The sequence below is a fragment of the Otolemur garnettii genome, unplaced genomic scaffold, assembly GCF_000181295.1.
Source record: "Otolemur garnettii isolate 467f Iridium unplaced genomic scaffold, OtoGar3 scaffold00020, whole genome shotgun sequence".
Lineage (NCBI taxonomy): Eukaryota > Metazoa > Chordata > Mammalia > Primates > Galagidae > Otolemur > Otolemur garnettii.
In genome coordinates, this window is record NW_003852415.1 from 22,753,671 (window position 1) to 22,778,416 (window position 24,746).

At 34.9% G+C, this 24,746-nt stretch overlaps 1 protein-coding gene across 1 annotated transcript in view; it reads left to right on the forward strand.

Moving 5' to 3' along the window:
* The window catches only part of VRK1 (vaccinia related kinase 1), a 111,412-nt gene that overhangs the window by 52,909 nt on the left and 33,757 nt on the right, over positions 1 to 24,746 (forward strand). Inside the window, exons 2-5 of the mRNA XM_023511520.1 lie at positions 3,756 to 3,920; positions 8,017 to 8,072; positions 15,093 to 15,162; positions 16,822 to 16,909. Coding sequence (XP_023367288.1) covers positions 3,761 to 3,920; positions 8,017 to 8,072; positions 15,093 to 15,162; positions 16,822 to 16,909 — 374 coding nt within the window. The 5' untranslated portion in view covers positions 3,756 to 3,760. The remainder of the gene's footprint in view (positions 1 to 3,755; positions 3,921 to 8,016; positions 8,073 to 15,092; positions 15,163 to 16,821; positions 16,910 to 24,746) is intronic.

The window sequence follows — 24,746 nt, forward strand, 5'->3', positions numbered from 1 at the left end:
CCGCCTCCCAAGTAGCTGGGACCACAGGCGCCTGCCACAACGCCTGGCTATTTTTTGGTTGCAGCTGTCATTGTTGTTTTGGTGGGTCCGGGCTGGGGATTCGAACCTGCCACCTTAGGTGTACGTGGCTGGTGCCTTAGCCCGTTGAGCTATAGGCGCCGAGCCAAGTATAATATTTTTAACCTTAACCTCTTCTTTCATCTGTATCTCCTTTCTTTTGTATTTGAATCTTGATTTTTAAGGATATTTAGGGAATGACAGAAGAAGAATATGATAATTTTACATTTGCATTATTTAACATTTGTGCACAAACAATAGTAACTATCATCATATTACTGGAAAGTTTTTTTACATATGTTATCCCAGTTTTTATAGTTAAATGTAAATTGTTAGAACATAGGCCCATTTTAGACTCTATCTTCTTTATAACTCTTGTTGAGTCTTAGTTCTAAAAATATTTTGGATATCTGAAGCTTATTCTCTAGCAAATTCTTATTCCCTTTTTCCATTTTGATAAATACTTTGTAGTCTATATATTTGAAATTTAGCTGGGTATAAAATCTTTGGTTCATGGTTTTTTTCTCTTTAGTCTTAGATATGTTACTTCCCCCTTTTTTTAATTACGTAAGATATTGCTGTAAAGTGATGACAAGTTGCTTTTATTTCCCTTGTAAAAGGCATGGTTTTTAGACACAATGCTCAGAGAATTTTTTTTTGCTATTAACTATGGTGATTTGATATTTATTCTGGGTTGATTTTTCTCCTATATGTGATATGACCAGTATAGTTTCACATCTTTTTTGGGTTAAGTTCATAAAAATATTTTTGAATTTAAGCTTTAAACACTTTAGTATTCTGTTATCTTGCTTTAATTTAATTATGTAAGCTTTTTTTCTGTGTTCTAAATTTGTGACTTTTCTCTTTAAATATTTTTATCTTTTTGTCCTTTTTGATTTTTTGTTTTTTTCTCTTGTTTCTCTTGTCATTTTTATAAATTTTATTTTATTCATTTTTATGTTCCCTCTAACTTAGTCTTCATTTCTTTTTTTTTTTAATTAAATGATAGCTGTGTACATTAATGCAATCATGGGGTACAGTGTGATGTTTTCATATGTAATTTGAAATAACTTCATGAAACTGGTTAACATAGCCTTCATGTCATTTTCTTAGTTATTGTGCTAAAACATTTATATTCTACTTCAAGAAAGATTCACTTGTACCCTTAGTCTTCATTTCTGATATGATTTTCTCTTTCATTTTTAGTTTTTATCACCTGATTTCTGATTTTTTTCTCAGTCATGCTTGTCTTTGAGTATAAAATGTTTGTTAGCTTGTTTTGAAAGCTATCAGCTTTTTGGGAGTTACGGGCTTTTCAGAAGGAATGTTGTCTTTTTTTTTTTTAATACTAAGTTTGTGAGGGACTAGGCCTTCATCCTTTTCTCTTGTTGGATTTCATATCTCATATGCAATTTGTTTTAGATGGTATGGTTCAGGAGGACTTCGCTGTTCTCTAGCACTTCTTCATTTATTTTTATGTAGAGTTCCAAAATATGGTGGCTAATTCATACATCCACTTTTCATTTGAACTTTCTTGTTCCTTTAGTTGTATTATCCTTGTGCTGCTCACCTGGGATTTCATCCCCAGCATTTCTTTTGAGCCTGAGGCTTTAACCTGGGAGGGGCCTTGACTGATTAGTTTTGAGAGTTGTGTAGTACAGCCAGATCCAGTCTCATCAATCCTTACCTGGATCTGTTGCATCCCTTCCTGTTTCAACACTTGCACTCACAATGTTGTTGTGCTTTCTTAGAAGTAGCTCCTGGTAGTTCTGGGATTCTCAAGATCATCAAAGGCACGGTACTTCCTTCTGCTTCCTTCCTTACAGTTACTGAATGCCATGTAGATCTTGTTGCCATCTGGTTTGTCTTCACCTACTCAAATTTTGGGATTTATAGAGATAGGAGATAATGTCCCCAGTTTTGTTGTAGATGTTATCCATGAGTTTTGAGTTTTGCTCTCCAATTGTCTTGTCTGGCTTTTGGGGGAGGGGGGGTTCAGGGAGATTAACCAACAGTGCCGCTGCCCCAACCATGTTCAATATTAACCTTCAGGACAGTGATTTATGAGAATATTAAGTAAACTGATGGTGATAAGGCCGTTCTGTGAGACTATTTTTAGGCAAGAAAGTCATTCCAAACCTTAATTAATTATAATTACTTTCAATTAGTTGGCCATGGGAATAAAACTAAAAATAAAAAGAAACAGCTTTATTTGGAGAAAAAACCCTTTTTATTGACCATAATTTATATTGAGTTGATGCTGAGCCAGAATAGTTCATTTAAAATACTGTGTTTTTATCATTTGTGGAAAGGAATTCCGGAAAAACACAAAAGATTTTTTTTGTCACTATTTTGAGTTATAGAAAGATAAAAAAACTTATTTTTCACTTAAACTGTTTTGACTATTATAAGTAAATAATCAAATAGGAGATTGCTCTAATGACTTGATAAAGTTGGATAAAATTCAGAAGGCATCCATTTTAGTATTTTGAAGTAGTGTATATTGTTACTGCCATAGATATAAATTACCTTTTTTTGGCATTTTGAATGTGGGGTCTTTTGGTTGGCACTGAAATTTTATTCAGCACGATTTTACCATGATTACAAACACATTAATTAAGAAAATTAATTGATATAAAGAAGTGACAGAGGCACTTTTGAACATGTTTTTGTTAACTTGGAGAAGATTTAGGTAGCAAAGATACATTAATATTCTGTAGGAAAAGTTTCAATTTAAAAATTCCCAATAAATTAATAAAGAACATTTACGTATATGACGTTTGTTTATGTGGAGTGATGACATTTGTTGAAAAGTTCTAGTCAAATGTAGTTCATATGCATGTAACATATCTAAACATACCTAGGCTTAAAACTGAATTATGAGTTTCTTTCATCTGAATAGCCATTTCAAATTCTGCAGACTGTCTTAACAATTCTTATTAATTTCCTTTCTTTACTGTATCTGAAGAGTAACAGGGAGAATACAGCTGTTTAGTCATTTGGGTTCATGAAAAAGGCAAAGCTAGTGACACCCAGCATCCCTCCGGTTCCTTTGTTACCAATTATCCTTTAGAAGATGATGACCAATTCATATATATCACTAACACATAAGTTTACCCTAACATTTGGGGAAAGCAGTGTTTTACTGTGAAATAGCACTGGACTGAAATGAAAAGACCTGGATTCCAGGTATGATACCATTTAGTTGAGTAAACTTGACCAAGTCACTTCACGGTGGGCTTTAAGTGCTTTATAGAAGCCTAATAGATAATTTGTTTGAAATCTTTTTCAGTTAATATTTGTAGAACCAAGAATCTGAAATCACACAACATATGCATTGCTCAAATGTGTATACCTCACAAAAATATACATTGAATTCTTTCACTTAGTGAAGTGAATTACTTGTTCCCCTTAACTTCATAGAGCAGTTCTTTTTCATTGTTGTTATATAGCATTTTTAGTTATAGATGATATTATGTTGCTGGAACTTAAGCCTCAATGTTTCCTTGAAAATAATTGCATATATTGTTTTATTTATCGTCTCCTCTCCAAAGTTAGATAATTGAATAGGATTTGAGCCATATAAATTAGAATTAACAAATGTGCTTTATTTAAGTTTTAGAGTAAGTAGGAATTTGAGAATGTTTTAAACACTTCTGAGATGATAATTCTGAGTGTTGCTTTGTTTGCTATTACAGTGAAAATGCCTCGTGTAAAAGCAGCTCAAGCTGGAAGACAGGGCCCTGCGAAAAGACATCTTGCAGAACAGTTTGCAGCTGGGGAGGTAGTGACTGACATGGGAAAAAAAGAATGGAAAGTAGGATTACCCATTGGCCAGGGTGGCTTTGGCTGTATATATCTTGGTAAGTGTGTGACTGTTTCTGATTATCAGCCCAAAGATTTATATGCTTTCATATCAAAATGGTTTTGCAATTATGAGCAATTACAGAATGTTCCTAATAATTTGCAATAATCACACAATAATGTTGTGTGATTAAGCCAAAGTGTATTTCTAACATAGGAATGGAAAAGGATGATTGTTAATTTAATCATAATAGAAAAAGTGGATAAAGTAACTGTAATATTTTCATTGGTAAGCACTATAGTTTTTGATTTTTAAGATACTCCATATAATCTTAATCTCTTGAGCCCCTCTTTGTACATCTATCCTGTACCACCTCCACCTAGTTAGAATTTATTCCCTTTGTGTTTGTCTAATATGGAGGTTTGCAAATCTCTTACAGGTGTAGATTTGTTTTCTTTCTGTATAACCCTAATAGTCTTCATAGTGGAATTAGGAGAATTAAGTAGAAATTGAATGCAGTTCATGTTTGCTTCTGATATTTCTCTCTAACTTTTCCAATTCTGTATTCTTACTCTGTATCAAATCTTGTTTTAATTTGAGATTTGAAGTCTGCCATAGAGGTTTATGAATTTTTATTGTTAGCAACAGAGCTCTTTTTTTCCTTTTAAGTAACATCTTACTTGGCATATTAATAGTATGGCTTAGGTTAGTGTTGCCTGGAACCTGTTAGAACTGCAAACTCTTGAACCCTGACCATAGACCTAGAATTAGAAACTATAGGGAGCAGGCTGGCAGTGTGGTTGAGCAGGTCCTCCAGGTGCTTCTTGTGCAGGCTAAAGTTTGAGAATACTGACTTAGATAAAATAGCACTTGTTTTACTCGAGAGGGATCCCACTTAACCTCTTCCAGGACCAGCAGGCTGCCATCAGCTCCAGGTGGTCAGCTGCAGTTTCTGGAGCTTTCTTCACAAAACATAGCTTAAAATTTGAAGCCCTACCATATTTTACACATATATCACACACCTATTTCCCATAGGTCATTGACTCCCCTTTTGGGGAAATATATGTTGATTCCCTACTTTTGTTTAAAGTCAAGCCCACTCCAGTGAGCTAGGCTATATCTGATTTAAGATAAAAGTCCTTGTAAGCCATGAAAGAGTAATAGCTATATCAGCTATATCAGGAGTAGCAACATCAGATTTAGAGGAGATGGTGGATTATGTAAGCTGTTTCTACTGTAGGATGCCTGGACTTACGACATCCCACATTAATTGGGAACTTGTCTCTAAATAGGTAGGTTTTTCATTTTATGATAATTTGCTTTTGTAAACTTTTACAAATTTGGAGGTTGCTGTGTATGTGTGCTAGCTGTTTTATTTGTATATATTATCATAAAGTGCCATATAATAGTATCTTTAATATTCTTTGTTTTGACAGATACCTGTAATACAACTTTACTTCTGTAAACCTCTGTTGAGCATTCTGTAAAATGAAGGATTTGCTTGAATATTGCTGCCTCTAGTTTCTCTCTCTGTGTCACTACTGAAAATCTGAAACAGCCATATTCAAGATAATCAGCACTTTCTGTTACATGAATTAAAAGGATTACTTTTGTATTTTCTTTGGATTTTTTTTCTGCAGCATTTGATACCGTTTATCTTTCCTTCTCAAAAAAACGGCTTTGATTGTCTTTCATGATAACATACCTTCCCATCTGGTTTTCTTTCTATTTTTCTGGGTACTCTTGGTCATCTTTGGAGATACCTCTGTGGTCTTTAGCTTTCCTTCCTTGGCTAACTTTGCATTCTGTATATTCTCATTGAATATCATGGCTTCTGTTACTGTCCTCTTACTGCTGATTTTCATATTTTTTATCTTTAGACTAGGCCTTGATTTTCTTGGTTTAGGCCTATGGCCAGTGGCCTAAGAGGGATTTGTACTTGGATGTTCCACAGGCATGTCTATAACTTAATGTCATCCAGTGTACTTGGATGTTCCACAGGCATGTCATCTTGTTCCATTTCCTCATAATTGCTCATGATGAGGAGAGGATTGTCTGAATGAATGATACCCCTCAAGCCAAAAACTGGGAAAGCATTCTTGAGTATTCCTTTACTAATACCTCTAGTATCTTTTCTAGTTCTATTGTTTTACCTGTGTGACTTCTCAGATCCATTCATTCTCTGCATCTTTGCTGTTATTGTCCTAGGTCAGGTCATTATCTGGACTTTCTCTGTAGCATCAAATCTCTGTCTCAGCCTTGCCCTCTTGCACCCCATTGTTTATAGTGTGCCTTGAGTGACCTAGCATATGAATCAGTTCTTATGATTATCTTGTTTAAACCTCTTCAATGGTTCCTCAGTACCCGTAGAATAAAGTGCAGACTTTTAAGAGTACCTTATAAGTTCATACATAACTTTTATCTTTATTCCTTTTATTGTCTCAAAATCTATGCGTTGGCTGTCTGTCTGTCCTTTTTTACCTGTTTATCTTTGTACATGATACTTTAAAAAATTAATAATATATTTAACCCAGTGCATCCAACAAATATGTAATTTCACATTGCATTTAAAATTATAAATAGAATTTTTTACATTATTTTTATACGAAGCCTTCAGAAATTTTTTGGTACCTTTATTGAGATATAGTTGATATACCTGGAGCATTGTTGAAGCTTCCCAACTGATTTACCTGCTTTTGCACTTTCCCCTGTGCACCATTTCTCACAAAGCAGCCCAAAGAAATCTTTAGAGATCAAGGTCTGACTTTGCTAATCTTCTTCTCAAAACCTTCCAATGACTCCCCTTTCATATTCATAGTAACAGCTAAAACCTTCATGTTACCCGAGTAGCAAACATAGAGGCCATCATGTTTGTTCTCTGATGCTTTTCTGATCCCCTCTCCTGTTCCTCTGCACTCCAGCTGTTTTGACCTCTGTTCTTTCCAAATATGTTAAACACACTCCCACATAAGGGCCTTTGTGGTGGTTGTCTGGAGTGCTCTTATTGGCTTATTCCCAGATTCTTACATGGCTTATTCCTTCACTGCTCAAATCACACTCTTGTCAGTGAGCTCTCTCTTACTACCTTGCACACTGCCTCCTTTTGTTTCCTGCTTAATTTTTCCTCTGTAGCAGTTAGTGCCAAAAAATAATTCTTTTTTTATTTGTTGTCTACATTCTTCCTCTGAAGTGGTAACTTTGTGAGAGTAAGGATTTATTTATTTATTTTTTGTCTGATCATTGCTAAATTCCTTTTTCTTAGAAATTGGCACATAGTATTAAGAAAATATTTGTTTAATGAATATGGGCATTTTTATATTACACACTATTCCAGGGCTGCTTTATTAGCATGAAATAAAATGAAAGTCATATTGTAAATATTCTGGATGTCAGTGAAAAAAAAGTTGTAGTGCTGACATCCTGAACTATTGATCCAGACACATTTTTATCAATCTAGTGCTTTTTTAAAAATTTTAACTCCCTTAATTTCTTACCTTTCAATGTTCCTTCTTAAAAGGATTCCATAGTTTGTTAAATTTAAGAAATCTAAACATTTATCCTCTGGTGGGAATTCAGTATATACAATGGCATATCAAAGGCCCTGAGTACTTTTGTTTAACTCAAAGTTTTCCAGACTTAATTGATGGTCATATTTAAGAAACCAGAAATTAAAAGATCCATTCCAATTTTAGACATATTAAAACATGAGACAGTCTTAAAATTGGTGACATATACTGTAATGATATCCTAAAACATCTATTTGGGAGGCTTGGTGCTTATAGCACAGTGGTTATGGCACCAGCCACATACACCAAAGTTGGTGAGTTTGAACCTGGCCCGGGCCAGCTGAACAACAATGACAACTGCACCAAAAAATAGCCAGGCATTTTGGCGGGCGCCTGTATTCTGAGGTGGGAGGCTGAGGCAAGAGAATCATTTAAGCCCAAGAGTTTGAGGTTGCTGTGAGCTGTGACACTACGGCACACTACCGAGGGGGATATAGTGAGATTCTGTCTCAAAAAAACCCCCAAAAACCAAATATTTGGGAAATGAAACTTATTCAATCAAGGGGTAGCAGAAAACAGATCTGAATATTAATATAACATTTATAATGCTACTTTTTCTGATACTAAGTATTTCACTTTTTTAAACAGCTGATACAAATTCTTCAAAATCGGTTGGCAGTGATGCACCCTGTGTTGTAAAAGTGGTAAGAAAGTATTTTAGCTGATTTTATTTGATTTGGTGTAGTATTTGTTTTGTAAAGCATCCTTTTTGATAACTAGGATTAGTTAAACCATAAGGTATTACATTTTTAGTAAATATTTAATGAGATATAAAAATAGCCTTATAGTTGTCAGTAACTTGAGTTCAGAAAGTCCCCCATCTCTTTTGAATTAGAGTGGCACTGGTATCTGGTGAGAAATGAAGAAAAGTGTAGAGGTATGCATATGTGGAATAAAAGTATTCAGCTCATTTAAAATATTTCAGCTATTTATAAATGCTTTTTATATTTATAGCCTGCAAAATCATGCTAATTTAACATTATTTTATCTTATTTATTTATTTATGTTTTTTTTTGCGTTTACTCCTGGACTTTCACTTGGTCAATTTTTTCTTTCTGTTTATTCCCCATTTTCTTCCCTATCCCTTCTGTAAATGAAATTATTTAAGTGTGTTTGCTGGATCTTCTTTGGCTGCAATAATGTTGAAATTAGTGGGAATGAGTAAAAGTTGGTAGTATCCCGTCTGACATAAGCATACTTTGACTAGCCAGGTCAGTTCTTTGATACATGGGAAGAACATCTTTTGTTAAATAAAAGAATAACAGGATGTGTTATTTGGGCAAATTAACATATAACTCCCCCTACTTTTTTCCCTAAAGGATATAGCAATCCAGGAATTAAAATTACTGGAGCCAGTTTTTCTGTTTTGTTAAAAAACAAGCAAGCAAACAAACCACCACCATCACCAACAAAAACAAAAACAACCTGACCTCTTTGGAGCCAATGTTTTTGGACCTGAATGGTTTTCATGATTTTTAAAAAATATTTTATTGAAGCATAATTTTTATTATACATAGGTGTTTATTACACATAAATATCAAACGATTTGAAGACTTTCGACAAGTGCATATACTGTGTACCTCTCACATCTATTAATACATACAACATTTCTGTCACCCCCAAGATTCTTTATCTTCTTCTCTGGTTAAGCCCCTACTTTCCCACACCCTTGAAGGCAACCACTTCTCTGTATTTTTTTTGCCATGAGTTATTACTGGTCTAGACTGTTGGGTAAATGGTATTTTACAGTATATAGTATTTTGACTTCTTATCCTTAGCATAATATTTAAGGATTCATACATATTGTTGGTATATCAGTCATTTGTTCCATTTTATTTCTCTGTTGATAGACATTGGGTAGTTTCCGGTTTTGGCTGTTATGAATAAAATTTCTATAAACATTCTTGTATAAATGTTTTCATGAATGTAAGCTCTATTTTTGTTGGATAAATACCTAGAAGTAGAATTGCTAGTTTATAGGGAAGGTGGCTGTGCCGTTTTACACATTGACAGATAAAGTATGAGAATTCTGATGGCTCCATCTTTTTTCCAACATTTGGTGGTGTTAGTTTTGTAGGGGGGTTTGCCGTTAGTGGTCCTGTAGCTGTGTTTCCTTCTAGTTTCAGTTTGCATTTACTTAATGACTAATGATTTTGAGCACTTTTTCTTTGTGCTTATTGATCATTCATGTATTTTCCTTTGTGCTGAGACTCCTCTTTTTTTAAAATGAAATAACTGGTTTGTTTGCTTTTTATAATTGAGTAATAAGAGAGTTTTTCTGGATACAAGTGCTTTTTCAGATATATGTGTTATAAATATTTTCTCCTAGTTTGTAGTTTGCTTATTCATTTTCTGGATGCTTTCTCTGCATCTATTGAGATGGATCACAGGATTTTTCTCCTTTATTTTGTTAATGTGGCAATTACATTGATTAATATTTGAGTGCTGAACTAACTTTGTATTCTTAACATACGCTCATTTAGTCATGGTGTATTATAGTTTTTACATAATGCTGGAATTGATTTGCTAATATTTTATTAAGGATTTCATGAGGGATATCCATCTTTAATTTTTCCTCCAGTATTTCTAAGTTTAAAATTTTCTAATCTTGTTGTTTTGTTTTGGTACCAGGGTCTATGTTTGGTCTAAGTCTCTTTCTTTTTACTCCTAGTGCTATTAGGAAAAAAACCTAGGGCTGTTATGGGGATCACTTTGTTTTATATGTTTTAGGGGTCACAGTTCATATTTTCTGATTTTTGGAAATAGTAATTTTCCTATTTTTTTGTTCACCTTTATATTTGTTTGCAATGGGAGGCTAATTGAGTCTCAGTGCTTCTCCCCTACAAGAAAGTGAAAGTGATGACTTTAAAATTATGTGTTAGTGTTTTTATTTCTCCTGTCAATTCCCTTCTCTTGATTCTCTTTTATTTTGAATTTTTCTTCTTTTTCATTTGTGGAGTAACATTTCTTTTCAAATAGGTTGCTACTAAATCAGAGGAACTAAGTAAGGTTCTTACTATTAAATTGGATCATTTGCATTTAATTGCAGAATATTATCTGCATTTGTCTTTGATATAACAAATTAAAATATTAAAATCTGTGGGTAAGATTAGTTTCTTCTTAGGATCATCAAAAGATTTCCGTGTTGGGAAGGAAGCAGGTCTCCTTATGATGTCTCGTGATCCTGAGGTTCAAATGACATGGTTACCTCTGATCCCTTAATTTGTATAATCGTTTCCATGTTTTGGAAGGAAAGCATACCAGTATCTTAATATATAAGTGGAACTGGTGTACAACCATTTCTTTTTTGTTGTATATAATTTGAGTTTCTTTAAGTTGTGTTTTATCTTAGAATTACGATATTCTTTTTATTGTAAGTAGAAAAATTTCAGTTGTTATTCAATGTAACTTCACTTTTACTGTCTTTTGTACTTAAAACAGTTAAGGGAAAAAATGGAAAGGAAGAGATATTTCCTGTATGCTTAAAAGGTAGCAAATAACTACATTTCTAAGGGCATTTGATAAAACCTTATTCAGTACTCCACATCTCCTGTCTTCTAATTTTGTTCTTTCTATTATCCTTTATTACTTCTCTTTGTAATTAGGGCAGTAATAAATATTCAGTTGATTTTTCTTTTGCATTTAGTATTTCAATAACTTTTTCAATGTTATAATATCTTGGAAGAATGCCATAAACAAAACAACATTACTGACTTTCCCTTTGAAGGGGAAATTTAGTAACCGCCATTTGCTTCTTTCTCCCTGGATACTTGCTTTTTCCAGACTCTTTTAAACTCTATAGCACTTCCTTGTATTAGACTTTATTTTACAGTTTCACATGCTAATATCCTCCTTTTGCCACTGGTTGTTTGTTGTTTTTTGTGTGTTTATCTTCCTAACTAGATGTTATTTGAGAAAGTCCTTGCTTTTAATTTTTTTCCCTTATGCAATCTTTAAATGCCTATTTATTTTTGAATATTTTTTAGCTATAATTATCCACCACCTTTTTAGTGCTCTGTTTACTGTCATTTTCCTGATGCCACTTACTTTCCTCTCTTGTCTGCATCCAGAGTAGGCCCATTCCTAATTTGCCTTCTTATAGTTTCATATTATTAAAAGTTGGAATGGTTCATTAAATAGAAACATGTAAAATGAGTATCAGTTCTTTTCAGAGCTAAAATCAGAACTGTTCATCAACATTTGCCATTTAAAACATTAGAGGCTATTAAAAATCATGTTTTCAAAGAATACATATTACTCTTTGGGGGTAATTTCATAATTACTAAAAAAAAGCAGGATGCAAAGCTCTGTATGTAGTATGAAGGTTGTTTTATAAAATAGCTATAGATGAAGAAAAGACATTGAAATGTTTCCATAATTTCTATAACAAACATATATTTTATCTTTAGAGAAAAAACTTACAAGTGATATTTAAGAAATAAGGACAAATTGACGTTTAATGTGAAATTACATCTAGTAATGTAATAATATATTAAACAGTTGTTCTCAAGCCTAGTTGTGCAGAATAATCAGAATCTCTGGGTATAAGGCCTGGGAGTTGGTACTTTTAGTAAAGCTTCTTAGGTGATTGTTTTGTGCATCAGGTTGAGAACCACTGACAGAATCTGGCATGTGAACCACCGTAGTTACTTTAAATGGGATCATGTGTTCTCTTTTTGCTCCTTTTCGTCAGTAGGGGCTTGCAGGTACTCTTCTTCTGGTAAGGGTTTCCTCCTCGTTAAAGTAGAAGATTTGTCAAGAAATTTAGTTACTGCTTGTAATACATGTATCTGCTTTATGACAGAACTGCACATAGTTAACCCGTAGATTTCTTACATTGGGCATTGGAGTGAAGTTAATACATACACATTCAAGGTAAATGTCTAAGCACCCACTCAATTCTCCCTCCTGCCAAACCATGGTCTCTGGCTTCGTTTGGGGTTGTAATGCTTGACTTAAAGGAGCAGGGAGAGTGGAGAGTGGTGTTTTCTCTGCTTCTAGATTACTAAGAGACTCTGTCTCTGTTTTATTTCAGGAAAGTAAATGTGCAGAGAGAAATGGTAAATTGCTAAGTTGGATAATGCAAAGAGAAAGAAATTCTCTTGTGTTTTCATGCTGACAGAGTTGACCATTGTAGTCATGTCAACAGCAGAGCTGGAGGTAGAGGTCAGGCTTTTGGATGGTATCCTGGTTCATTGTATCATGGTCCTTTCCCAGAGTGAATTGATATAAATCTGAATTTCAAGGTTCCTTGGAAAGAAGTTTGCAGACTGATGTTTGATTTTCCTCACTGATGTTATGAGAAGTGACCTGAATTTTCAATTCACGTATCATAATTTTTTGGTAGGAAGGAGAAACTTTGTACAGCTTCATTTTTAAATGGCAGCCAGTTGCTTTTAGATGGTGCCATTGAAATATATCACATTTTAATTTTTTTCTGTTGTCATCTTCATTTTGACACTTAGAAGTCTTAAAGAAACGTTTAGTGATATTCTAGTTAAAATGTCAGTCCCAATTTCTTTTCTAAATCTTGGCTATTACAGAGTTGGCAAAGTATTTTAGATTTGAAATATGTTAATAAAATTTTAGTTATGAGTTAAGGTATTTTCTTCAACAGAAATAGCTAGCTTTGGCTAGAGTGCAATGCCAAGGAAGTAGGTCCTTTATTTTGTGATAATGGAAGTTTATTGGATTAGAAAAAGTATGAAATGAGCTCAAAGGGCCTTCATTTTAGTGGGGTTTTTATTATAATGGCCTGGTTTATGCGGTTGATTCCCATTATTATTAGTTTAATAAATTATTGCCTGAAGGGAAACTTGAAAATTAAAGCTGATACGATGTAGGTTGAAATGAATAAATCAGAATTTTATATTGATGATAAGCCAGGAAAACCTTAAGTCTTAGGAAAACCTCTTTCAAATCTGAATTATGTTAATGAGATAGCCCCAAAGTTAGCCTTTCGAGAGTAACTTTACCAAAATTTCTTCTTGAATTTCCATTTCTAACACTGATTTTTCAGACTCCTGCTGAAGGCCTATTCTCAGGCATTGGCTGGAAACATTCACAAGTGTCTATCTGGCTGTCATTGCTGCTAGGAAAGGAGCCACAGGTTATAGAGAAACTTGAGGTACTGAGTCCATAAATTAAGGATTCGGCACTCACATTTTTAATATATTGGTTAGTTCCTACTTCTTATGGAGTTGATGACATGGCAAACCCATGTATATCATTCTCTTCTTGTTTGTTACTTACTGTAACAAAAAAGGCAAGCTTATTTTCAAGTTTTGATCCAAGTGTCAGATGTACTGCCCTTTTGCTGTGAAATGCTCATTCTGCCTATTTGCAGATTGGCTAATTAGTCTTCCTCTAAGTGCTTTAACTAGGGATTCCTTATTTTCTTAATTACAAGAAATCTGTGATACTAGAACTATGTGTATAGAGTGATTTTCTATGATAGGTAAGGGTATCTTGAATGAAAAAAAAAAGTAAATGTGTTTTAAGTGTTTGCAAAAGGTATCTCCAGTAACCTCAAACTCAGTTTTCTCTCTGTTAAGGTAGTGGGCTTCATTTATACTTCTCATAATACTCTACTGCAGGCTTGAACTCTAGCTACACAGATACTCTGTCCAGAATAATTTTTCTCTATACTTCCTGAAAAGAAAAAGACTCCTAAAATTAGTTTAGAAATGTTAGGTTCCTCATTTGAAGTTTTCATTGGTTTAAAATTTTTTCCTGATCTTTAGTAAACAAGAAAATTATACAAAATACCAAACATTAAATAAATACTAACCAAATTTTAGTCAGATAAAATTTATTATTTAAAAAGTCTACAAAATTATAAAGGCTTCTCTACCCTTCCATATTTATATATAACAGTGCAAAACTTCTGTCAGGTTATTATTTTTTTGTTTGTGCAAATACCCTTTAGTAAAAGTATGTCTCTTTACTAACCGTTTTGTTAATATCACTTAAAATATGAAATAAATGTAGTTGGATAAAGTTGGTAGAAAACAGTTGCTAATGAGCCACATTTTCTGCTTGACTTTATTGTGTGGGAAAGAAGTTGTAAGGGATTTTTGGTTTGAGAAAGATGGGAATTAGTGTCAGAAAGAAAAGGATGCAGTTAAATGGACAGTGTATGCTCATGCGGGAGATCCAGAATACACACTGTTCTTAGCCGTAAGGTCTGTTTCAGCCAATCACGATAAACTAAATAGTACTGTAATAAGAAACAGGAAAGGAATGGATTTTGCCACTAATTGGTTAAATCAGGTATTGAAATTTTATTAAATCTCAGAAATATCTTGTAGCCCCTTGGTGATACAGTTAACATGATTGCTGATCTTTGCTTAAGGGGAATCTTAATAAAGATGAAATTAGTATAAACGTTTTTTTAAACTCCTGCAAAGACCGAGCTGTATATCTGATTTTGTATAATTTATTACTTATAGAAATGGAACTTGAAAGAAATAGAAGATGTATGGACTTAAATTTCTCTCAACATTTCTAAGAAATTTGACTTAATCTTTAACACAGTTATAAATTTAAGTATCAAAATTACATTGTTTGGAAAGAAAAATTCGTTAGTCTTTTTTGAAGGTTCATTGAAAAAAAACTCAGTAATTTTAACTATTGCTAGTCTTAATTAACTCTTATGTTTTAAGGAACCCAGTGACAATGGACCTCTTTTTACTGAATTAAAGTTCTACCAGCGAGCTGCTAAACCAGAGCAAAGTAAGAAATACAATGTACATGTTTACACTTTTTAAATGACCACTATTTTTGTTTTGTTTAAGCCAAGACTAGAGCATCATATTTTATTTTTTGACTGTTTAGTATTTCTTGTGTTGTAAATTCCATTTACATGCAATTTGTATGAAAGAATTCTGATTTCTTAATGCGGTGGTCCCCAACCTTTTTGGCACCAGAGACTGGTTTTGTGGAAGACAGTTTTTCCATGGGGCAAGGGGAGGTTGGTTTCGATGTGTGAATCTGCAAGCATTTAATATAGTATGGTCTCTGCAGCCATACTTCTCTGCTAATGATTATCTGTATTTGCAGCTGTTCCTCTGGGCTAGCATCATCACCTCAGCACCAGGCACTAGATTCTCATAAGGAATGCAACCTAGATCCCATGCGTGCATAGATTGTAGTAGGGTTTGTGCTCTTAAGAGAACCTAATGCCTGCTGCTGCTGTTCTGACAGGAACCAGAGCTCAGGCAGTGATGCAAGTGCTGGGGAGCAGCTATAAATTCAGCTGAAGCTTCACTTGTCTCCTGCTGTGTGGCCCAGTTCCTAACAGGCCACATAACAGTACTGGTCCACAGCTTAGGGCTTGGGGACCACAACCTTAATTTGTTGGTTGTGATAAGATTTCATGTTATTGATATATAGAATAAAGTTATAAATGATGTATAACTTAGGAAATATTGAGAATTAACCCTGATTGATGAGTATAGCTCTAGGGTCTCCAAATCATTTTGAGTGTTTTTTTTAGATTATGGAAAACATAACCTGAGGGAAGGCCATAATTGGTGAAGTAAGATGGGATATCAAGGTAGAGAGCAGAACTTTAGTTACTCTTGTCCCTTCTATTATTCCCTCACTTCCCTTTTAAGAGTCCAAGGATTCTCCTGAGAGGGTGGTATCAAGCTTGGCAATTTCTCAAGGAAGGCTTCCATCTCCCCATGACCTTGATTTCCTCCCTAGTGACTTTTATTATAGATTGAGGCCAACTTTTATATTGGTATAAAAAATTAGGTCTTTCTGTGGAAGCAGGTAAACATTTTCATAATTAGAGAGATTGACTGCAACTTCAGTGCAGCTGAGGTTCTGCATCAGATTCAACTGAGGATTGAAAACACTTGAAGAAAAGGAAAAACCAACAGTAAAAAAAAAAAACAAAAAAACAACAGTATAGCAATAAGTAACACATTTAAAAAATACAACCATGTCCATAGAATTTATATTATATTAGTTATAAGTAATCTAAAGATGATTTAAAGCGTATGTGAGGATTTACAGTGGTTACATGCAAATACTACATACTTTATATAAGGGACTTGAACATCCATGGAGTTGTGGTGTCTTGGAGCGGTCCTGGAACTAAGGGATGACTGTATTGTTGAGATCTTTTTTAAAATGCTTTTTGTAGATTTTTCAGTTTAAAGACAATTTTAAGGACAGGATAACAAAGTTTGATAGTTTAATAAAAATGCCTTTATTTTAAAGTACTTCTCACTTATTGGTTATACTGTGTATTCTTCATTTTCTTTTCTGTGGTAAAGATGAATTCTTGTTGCATGTGTAGGTGCATTTTACTTTTAATGTTTTTTTAAGAATTGTCATTTACGTATAACAATTAAAATCACGAGTATCTGTTTTAACTTGTAGTTCAGAAATGGATTCGTACCCATAAACTGAAGTACCTGGGTGTTCCTAAGTATTGGGGGTCTGGTCTTCATGATAAAAATGGAAAAAGGTAAAAATATATATGATTTGTTTTTCTTCTTCCTTTTATAAGCATTCACCGTCCAGTTGGTTTATTCAAGAATTATTTACTGGCTAGGCATGGTGGCCTGTAATCTTAGCTGAGGGAGGTGGATTGCTTGAGCTCAGGAGTTTGAGATCAGCCTGAGCAAGAGCAAGACTCCATCTCTACTAAAAATAGAAAAACTACCCAGATGTAGCAGTGCACACCCATAGCTGCAGCTACTCGGGAGACTGAGGCAACAGGATTGCTCAAACCCAAGAGAATTTGAGATTGCTGTGAACTGTGGTGCCACAGCACTCTACCCAGGGCAGTAGAGTAGGACTCTGTCTCAGAAAGCAAAAAAAAAAAAAAGAATTATTTACTGAGCATCTTTAGTATTATTAGGCCTTCATCTGGGCTATGGAGTGTGTGTAACACAGATGAGAAAGGTTATCTCTGCAGTCAGACCATCTGCTTCCCATAGCAGCAAGCTGTGATCCTGTGTCAGAGTAGAGGTTACTCTCTAATCTGTGGATTTCTACAGAACAGTATCAACTGACAAACCCAGCAGACAAAGTGGAACAAAACCAAATAGGCCCTTAATTTTTTTTTTTTGCCTTTAAACATAAACAAAATCCCATGTTCTTTATACAAAAGAGGGCCTTTTAGGATTCCTTTTTGTATTTTATGTTATATGTATATAATGTACCCACAGAAAATTAGACTCACTCTTATTTATAAGGGATTCCTTCTAGATAGTGAGAGAAAGAAAATATGAAACAGAGAACAATTAAGTGTTATTGTGTGATTCTGACTCTTACCTGTCTTAGGAATTCACAGAGTGGAGAGAATGCATACTTTGAGCTAATGAAATTTTGTTTTTTTTTTGAGACAGAGCCTCAAGCTGTCCCCCTGGGTAGAGTGCCGTGGCATTACAGCTCACAGCAACCTCCAACTCCTGGGCTCAAGCGAGTCTCCTGCCTCCACCTCCCAAGTAGCTGGGACCACAGGCGCCCGCCACAACGCCCCGCTATTTTTTGGTTGCAGCCATCATTGTTGTTTGGCGGGTCCGGGCTGGGGATTCGAACCCACCACCTTAGGTGTAGGTGGCTGGCGCCTTAGCCGGTTGAGCTATAGGCGCCGAGCCGAAAACTTTTGATACTTTATGCTTAAGCAACACTTCATAAATAATTATTTATTTATTTTTAACTTTTTTTTTTGCCGTTTTTGGCTGGGGTTGGGTTTGAACCCACCACCTCCGGTATATGGGGCCGGCACCCTACTCCTTTGAGCCACTCTACTTCATAAATATTTAAATGAATGAATGGAACTTCATGGAGTAGGACTGGTACCTGAGACTTAAAGAGTAGATTTAATTTGTAACTGGGAGTATATTGCTTTGGATACTTTAAACTACAAGTAAAGAAAGACTTTGACTTGTCTTAAACTGTCATCACGGGCACAGGTTCCTTATCTTGCATCTTTGCCCTTGTCATGTTGGCTTTGTTTTCTGTTAGGTCTCAGGATGGCTGCCCCATATCTAGCCTTCACATGCAGACATAGTACCCAGTGGCAGAAAATATTATAGTATTACATCTTGTGAGTTTCTCTTTCTAGGCAAGGAAGCCTTTCCCGAGAGTCCTGTGGCAGACTTCTGTCATGTTTCTTGGTGATAGTTTTGTCAGTACTTATTCTTAAACCATTTACTGGTATGAGCAGAGTGATCACAGTAATTGACTTGGTGTGGCATTTGACTGTGTAGAAGATGATGAAAGGTTTGAGCCAACAGATGCTTTGTTAGAAAAGACTGAGAGGAGGAATCGTTGGGCAGGCAACCAGTGGCATTCATTTGGGATTCCTGCATCTCTTAGGCAGTGTGGGGCTCTCTGAAATAACATGTAACATTTTTTATATATAATTTTGATGGGACAAATTTTCATAGTTTTTTATAAGATTTCCTAGAGAAATACTATATAGCAAGGATTAGTTAAATGAGTTAAGAGTAAAGGTTTAAGACACACATTGTCTAGTTTTAGATCTGTATTTTTCATGTAAAATGTCTGGGACTTTAGGTAAATTTCTTCTTTTTGTCTCTGTTTCCTCATCTATGAAATGAAGTAACAGCTACTTGCTTGATGAGGATTAAATGTAAAACTCTTAGAATATATGCGGAATGTAGGTGTGTATTAGGTTTTGCTCCCAAAGTGGTCTTTAATTTTTTTTGGGGGGGGGAGGTGAAAGAGTCTCACTTTGTTGCCATTGGTAGGGCGCTGTGGTGTCATAGCTCACAGCAACCTCAAACTCTTGCACTGAAGTGATTCTCTTGCCTCAGCCTCCTGAGTAGCTGGGACTACAGGTACTCGCTGCAACACCTGGCTATTTTTAGAGAGGGGGCTCAAGCTGATCTTGAACCTGTGAGCTCAGGCATCCACCTGCCTTGGGTTCCCAGAGTGCTAGGATTATAGCTACTGTGCCCTACCTGGTATTTAATTCTTTAAATGTTAAGACTTACCGGGTTAGAAAGTTACTGAAGAGGAGGGATGTCGTAGCCAGGGGAGGTTAACATGAACAAAGGCAGGATAGCCTTCTGTTCTGTGTGGCCTCGTGGCCATTTTTCTCTAGCAAAGGAAGAGGGCATGTGTGTAGGGAAGGAAATAAACTTGGGGAAGGTATGTAATGAAGACACAGAGACGAAGGAGCATTTTGGAACGGATGTGCAGGAGGTAGTCAGAAGTATCACACACTGTTGAGCAAGGGACAAAGATGACATGATGGTGAAAGTAGCACTTGGGAATTGCTTTACGTGGTGAATTAAAGACTGTTGTCCAATCTTTTTTTTTCTTTTCTGCAACACATGGGAAGAATAAGAGTTTTCATGGGCCACACATTAAATACACAAACACTAATGAAAGCTGAAAAGCAAAAGAAAAGGTTCATGCATACTTTTCACGATATCCAACACTACAAATAAGCAAAACACTCTTCAAATAATATGCAGTGACCCATGGACTGCAGGTTGGACACTCATGATCTAGAGAGCAGTTCTCAACCTGTGGGTCTCAACCCACAGGAACTGTCTTAATGGCCACGGCATTAGGAAGGTTAAGAACCACTATCTAGAGGGTAATAAGGTGAGAAAAACTCTTGCAGATGACTTACTAGAAATCAAATGTATTGTGCTTCACTACATAGTAGTTGTATTCCTAAGAAACAGTGTGTTATGAATGCCACATTTTAAAGAGATGATTAGAAGAAATGTGTGGTTGGGGCTAAAGCATTTTCAGACTTGGAATAACAAAATCTTTCCCCCTTCCATAAATTCCTATAAACTTCTTCTTTAAAAAAAGTGTATTTAAAAAAAAAGTATATTATATCTCAATAAAACCTAAACATCACTGAATGAATCTAGCAATAGATTGATTATACTTGATTCCATGAGGTGTGGGCCTTAGCTAGTTAACTTTATTGTCATGTTTCCTTACCTGTAAGATGGGGATAATAGTATTATTAAGTCATTAAATATGAAATGTCCAATTTCAAGTCAGAAGTTCAGTTTATTGTATCTCAAACAAGAAGCAGTACAGTTATTCAGTGTGTGCCTAAACTGTCGACACTGTTTTGCCATCTTAACAGTAGCTTGTGTATGCCAGCAGCAAACAGGCCTGGAGAAAGAGTAGTGATGAAATTACAGACATTTTTCACAGCTTGTTGAGAATTGAATTTTTCCTTGCAAGAAGTGGTCCAGAGCCTGGAAGAAGTAGTAGAAGTAGTAGTCAGTTGGTGCAAGGTCTGGTGAATACAGGAGATGACAGAGTTTCCAGGTCTAGCTTTTGTAGTTTGACTAGCATTGTGTGTAAGAGCGTTATGTTGCAGAAGATTTTGGCCTGTCTTTCTTGACCAGTCTTGGTTGCTTAATGGCAGGCATCTTCAACTTTTCCTCCATTTGGTTATAGTCTTAGACAGCTGTTATAATCATTTGACCAGGTTTCATGAAGCTGTAGTAGATAATACCAGCACTGGATCACAGAACAGACACCATTAGCTTTTTTTGATGAATATTGGACTGGAGTTTTGGCACTTCATCTTTATCCGCTGATTGTGCCCAAAGCACAATGCCAGTTGTCAAAAAGAATTCATTTTTTGTTACATGTAGCAATAGATATGGTTCAGTTTTATGTTGTGACAGCAAAGAAAGGCAAGCTTCAAGGTGATTTCTCTTCTAATGCTTGATTAATTTATGAGGAGCCCATTTGTCCAGCTTCTTTACTTTGCTTATTTGTTTCAGATGGTTCAGTGTTGTTGGAATAGTATTGTTCAACTTTGCTGCTAATTCATGCATAGGTTGAGATGGATTCACTTCCACTACTGCTTTCTGCTTATTATTATTCACCTTGGTCTCAGGTTGCCCACGTGGCTCAATTTCAAGATTAAAATCATAAGAATGGAACTTATCAACCATCCACGTACTGTATGTTCATAACCCAAACGTTTCGTTGATATCTTGAGCTGTCTGCACTGCATTGGTTCCACGATAGAACTCATATTTGAAAATAACACAAATTTTTGATTCATCCTTGGTTACAAAAATTGCTGTAAAAAATTTTGAAAGATAATCACAAACCAAAACATGTGCTTGAAAGAATAAGAATGTGCATTCACAAAAATAAAACAAGAAATGTCAAAGTAAAACATCAGAGATACCAACTGTCAAACTTAGTACTTAAGAAAATTGGATATTTCATATTTAATAAACTAATGCTTCATGGAGTTATTGTGAAGAAGTGAAAATGTGTAAATTTTAAAGGGGACATAGTAAGTACTCAGTAAATATTCATTATAATCATCATCATTGTGATTATTGTTGGTTTTATTTATGTAATATTTATGTTTAGGATTGGTAGTGTTTTGCTTGGGCATTATAGTCTGTCTGAAGGTTGCCCACACTGTCATAGTTCATTTTACTGTTTTCCTTCTTACCACCTGTTTTATGATAAAGCTCAGAATCTATTAAATAGGTCTTGTGTGCCTGATTCCTGTGAGGTAACCAGGGCCTGAGAGATGGTGGGTTGAAGTTGACTCTGTAAGCTGTCTGTTCAGGGTCCTGCCAGAGAGAACTTCCCTGGTGTGAATCAGAGGTGACTTAGAATTCAGTGACTGGAACCAGACACAGTTGAGCCTAAGTCTAAACTCACCATTTGCAGCCTCTTTCTACTATAAAATTAGGTTGCTAGAAATGACTCCTTCAAAAGGAGAATATTAGTTATGTATAAGGTATTGATTTGTTTTTAAGTTAAAACTCTAAAAAATAATCTTTACAGTTCTTACAAAAACAAAGAAATGGGAAGTGAGATTATAGCCCCCTTCTCTTCAGAAATCCTTATTTTTCCTTGTAACTCATTTGAATTAATATGTATGTAGGGCTTAAAACAGTGTTAGGATCATAAAAGTGTTAGCTGCTATCATTATTAGATCATTTATACTGATTTATATTTCCCCATTACTTGCACGTTTTATCCAAGTCACTAGAAAAGTATACATCAACATTTTTACTTTAGAGAAAGTACTTAGAAATGAATACTTTTCATTTTACTACTCACTGGTAGAGCTGTCTTTCTAAAAGAGTATGTTAAGTTTCTATGTAATTTATGGAATCATACTGCAGTTGATATTTATAATTTAGAAATGATGAGGAAGTTAAGGGACTGTAGTGGTGGAATGATCTATGAATAAAAGCAAAGACCTACATAATATGATTTATTTATAGATCCCGTATTGAGTTAAGTAATTGTGTTTTAGTCCTCTTTCAGAATGTTATCAATGGTTATATTTTTGTTACCCATGTATTCTATTTTGAATATTCCTTATCAAAAATGCTTGGGACCAATAATGTTTAGATTTATTTTGGAATATTTGCATTTGCATTAATATCTACCGGTTGAGCATCCAAAAATCTAGAAAATTGAAATCTGAAGATGCTTCAATGAATATTTCCTTTAAACATCATGTTGATGCTCAAAAACTTTGGAATTTTGGAGGATTTTAGATTTCATATTTTTGGGTTTGGCATACTCAACCTGTATTATTATCATTACATACATCACTTATTTTATGAAAACAAACATGTCTGTATGTGCTGGTGTCTGTCAACCTTTATCGTATCAACTTAATTATATGACTTTGGACAAATCACGTTACCTACATAGGCATTAGTCATTTTATTTATTAAAGATGTTTAGACAAGATTATCTCTAATTTTCTTCCAGTTTAAAATGGATAGAATTTTGAGTTTTTTATTTGGTATGTTGTTTTTTCCTTCCCTATGGAAATTGTCATATTGTATTGTTATCCTAGAAACCTGTGACATATACATGTGATTTTTATATCCTTCTGATATTTGTTTGTTTGTTTTACAAACCCTTGTACTGAGAGAGACATTTGTTTATTTCAGTATGTATAATACAGTGGCTAAAAGCATGGCCCCATCACATACTAGAAGACAAATTACAGTTTTCCTTTGCTATAAAATGAGAATAGTAGGAGTACCTACCTACTTCATAGGGATGATGTGAGGTTTAAATGCATTAATATGTCTAAAGTGCTTAGAGTAGTGCTCTGCTCATACCAAGTGTTCAGTAAATGCTAGAGGCCACGATGATGACAATTCATTATCTTATCCTTATTGGAAGACATCTGAATGTGTTCTTGGCTTTTATTGATTTATTGAATGATTTAACTAGGCAAATTGAATCTAGGAAACTGTTGAAAATAAAAGTGGTTTTTAGAGCAAACACTAAACAGTGTTACTGCGAAGCAGTGATGGCTTTCAGTATATACTGAAATACGACAGGATTATCGAATCTTAGAATTTTAGTGCTAGAAAAGACCATAGAAGGAGGTCAGTTCCTACTCTCTGACTTGACTCTGGTGGGGATTGAAGCTCGAGGAAGTAATGTGACTTGGCCAATGTGACATAACTGGCTTGTGGGAAAACCCCCAGATCTTCATATTTTTCTGGGATATTTGTTCTTCCCTATATCTTGGACATTGAGTGTTTAATGTACAATTCTTAAATCATTTTATTGAATTTAGCTGTTGTGGCGGCTCGGCACGTGTGGCTCAAGTGGCTAAGGCACCAGCCACATACACCTGGGGTGGCAGGTTCGAATCCAGCCTGGACTGCCAAAAACAACGACAGCTGCAAACAAACAAACAAACAAAAAAAATAGCTGAGCATTGTGGTGGGCGCCTGTGGTCCCAGCTACTTGGGAGGCTAAGGCAGAAGACTCGCTTGAGTCTAGGAGTTGGAGGTTGCTGTGAGTTGTGATGCCACAGCATTCTACCCAGGGGGATAGCTTGCGGTTCTATCTCAAAAAAAAAAAAAAAAAGAATTTAGCTGTTGTTATAGCAATTCTTGACAATCATGATTTTAACAGAATGTTGATACTGCTAAAGTATTCCTTTAAAATAGAGAAAAATAGTCACAGGAAGGAAGCTAGTGTCCAGAAACAGATTAACTTTAACTGTGAGAAGAATGAGTGCTGTTATTCTTATTTAGATAATTTTATTTTTACTGTGAATGATTTGTTGGATTCTCTGTGGTTATTATTTTAAATCGAATATTGTCTCCTATAACTAGCTGAGATGAGAAAGAGGTCCTCCAGGTAAACAGAAGGAGAGGACAGCACTCTGAATCCTTGAGATTTCTAGTTGGGAGACCTTAGGATTTCTAGTTGGGAGAAATTGTTTCGAATGTTTGTATTTCTTTTTTAAAGAATACTTTCTTACTAAACATTGGCTTGGAAGAATTACTTTGAATGGAGAGTACTCATTGCAAAGTGAATTTTCC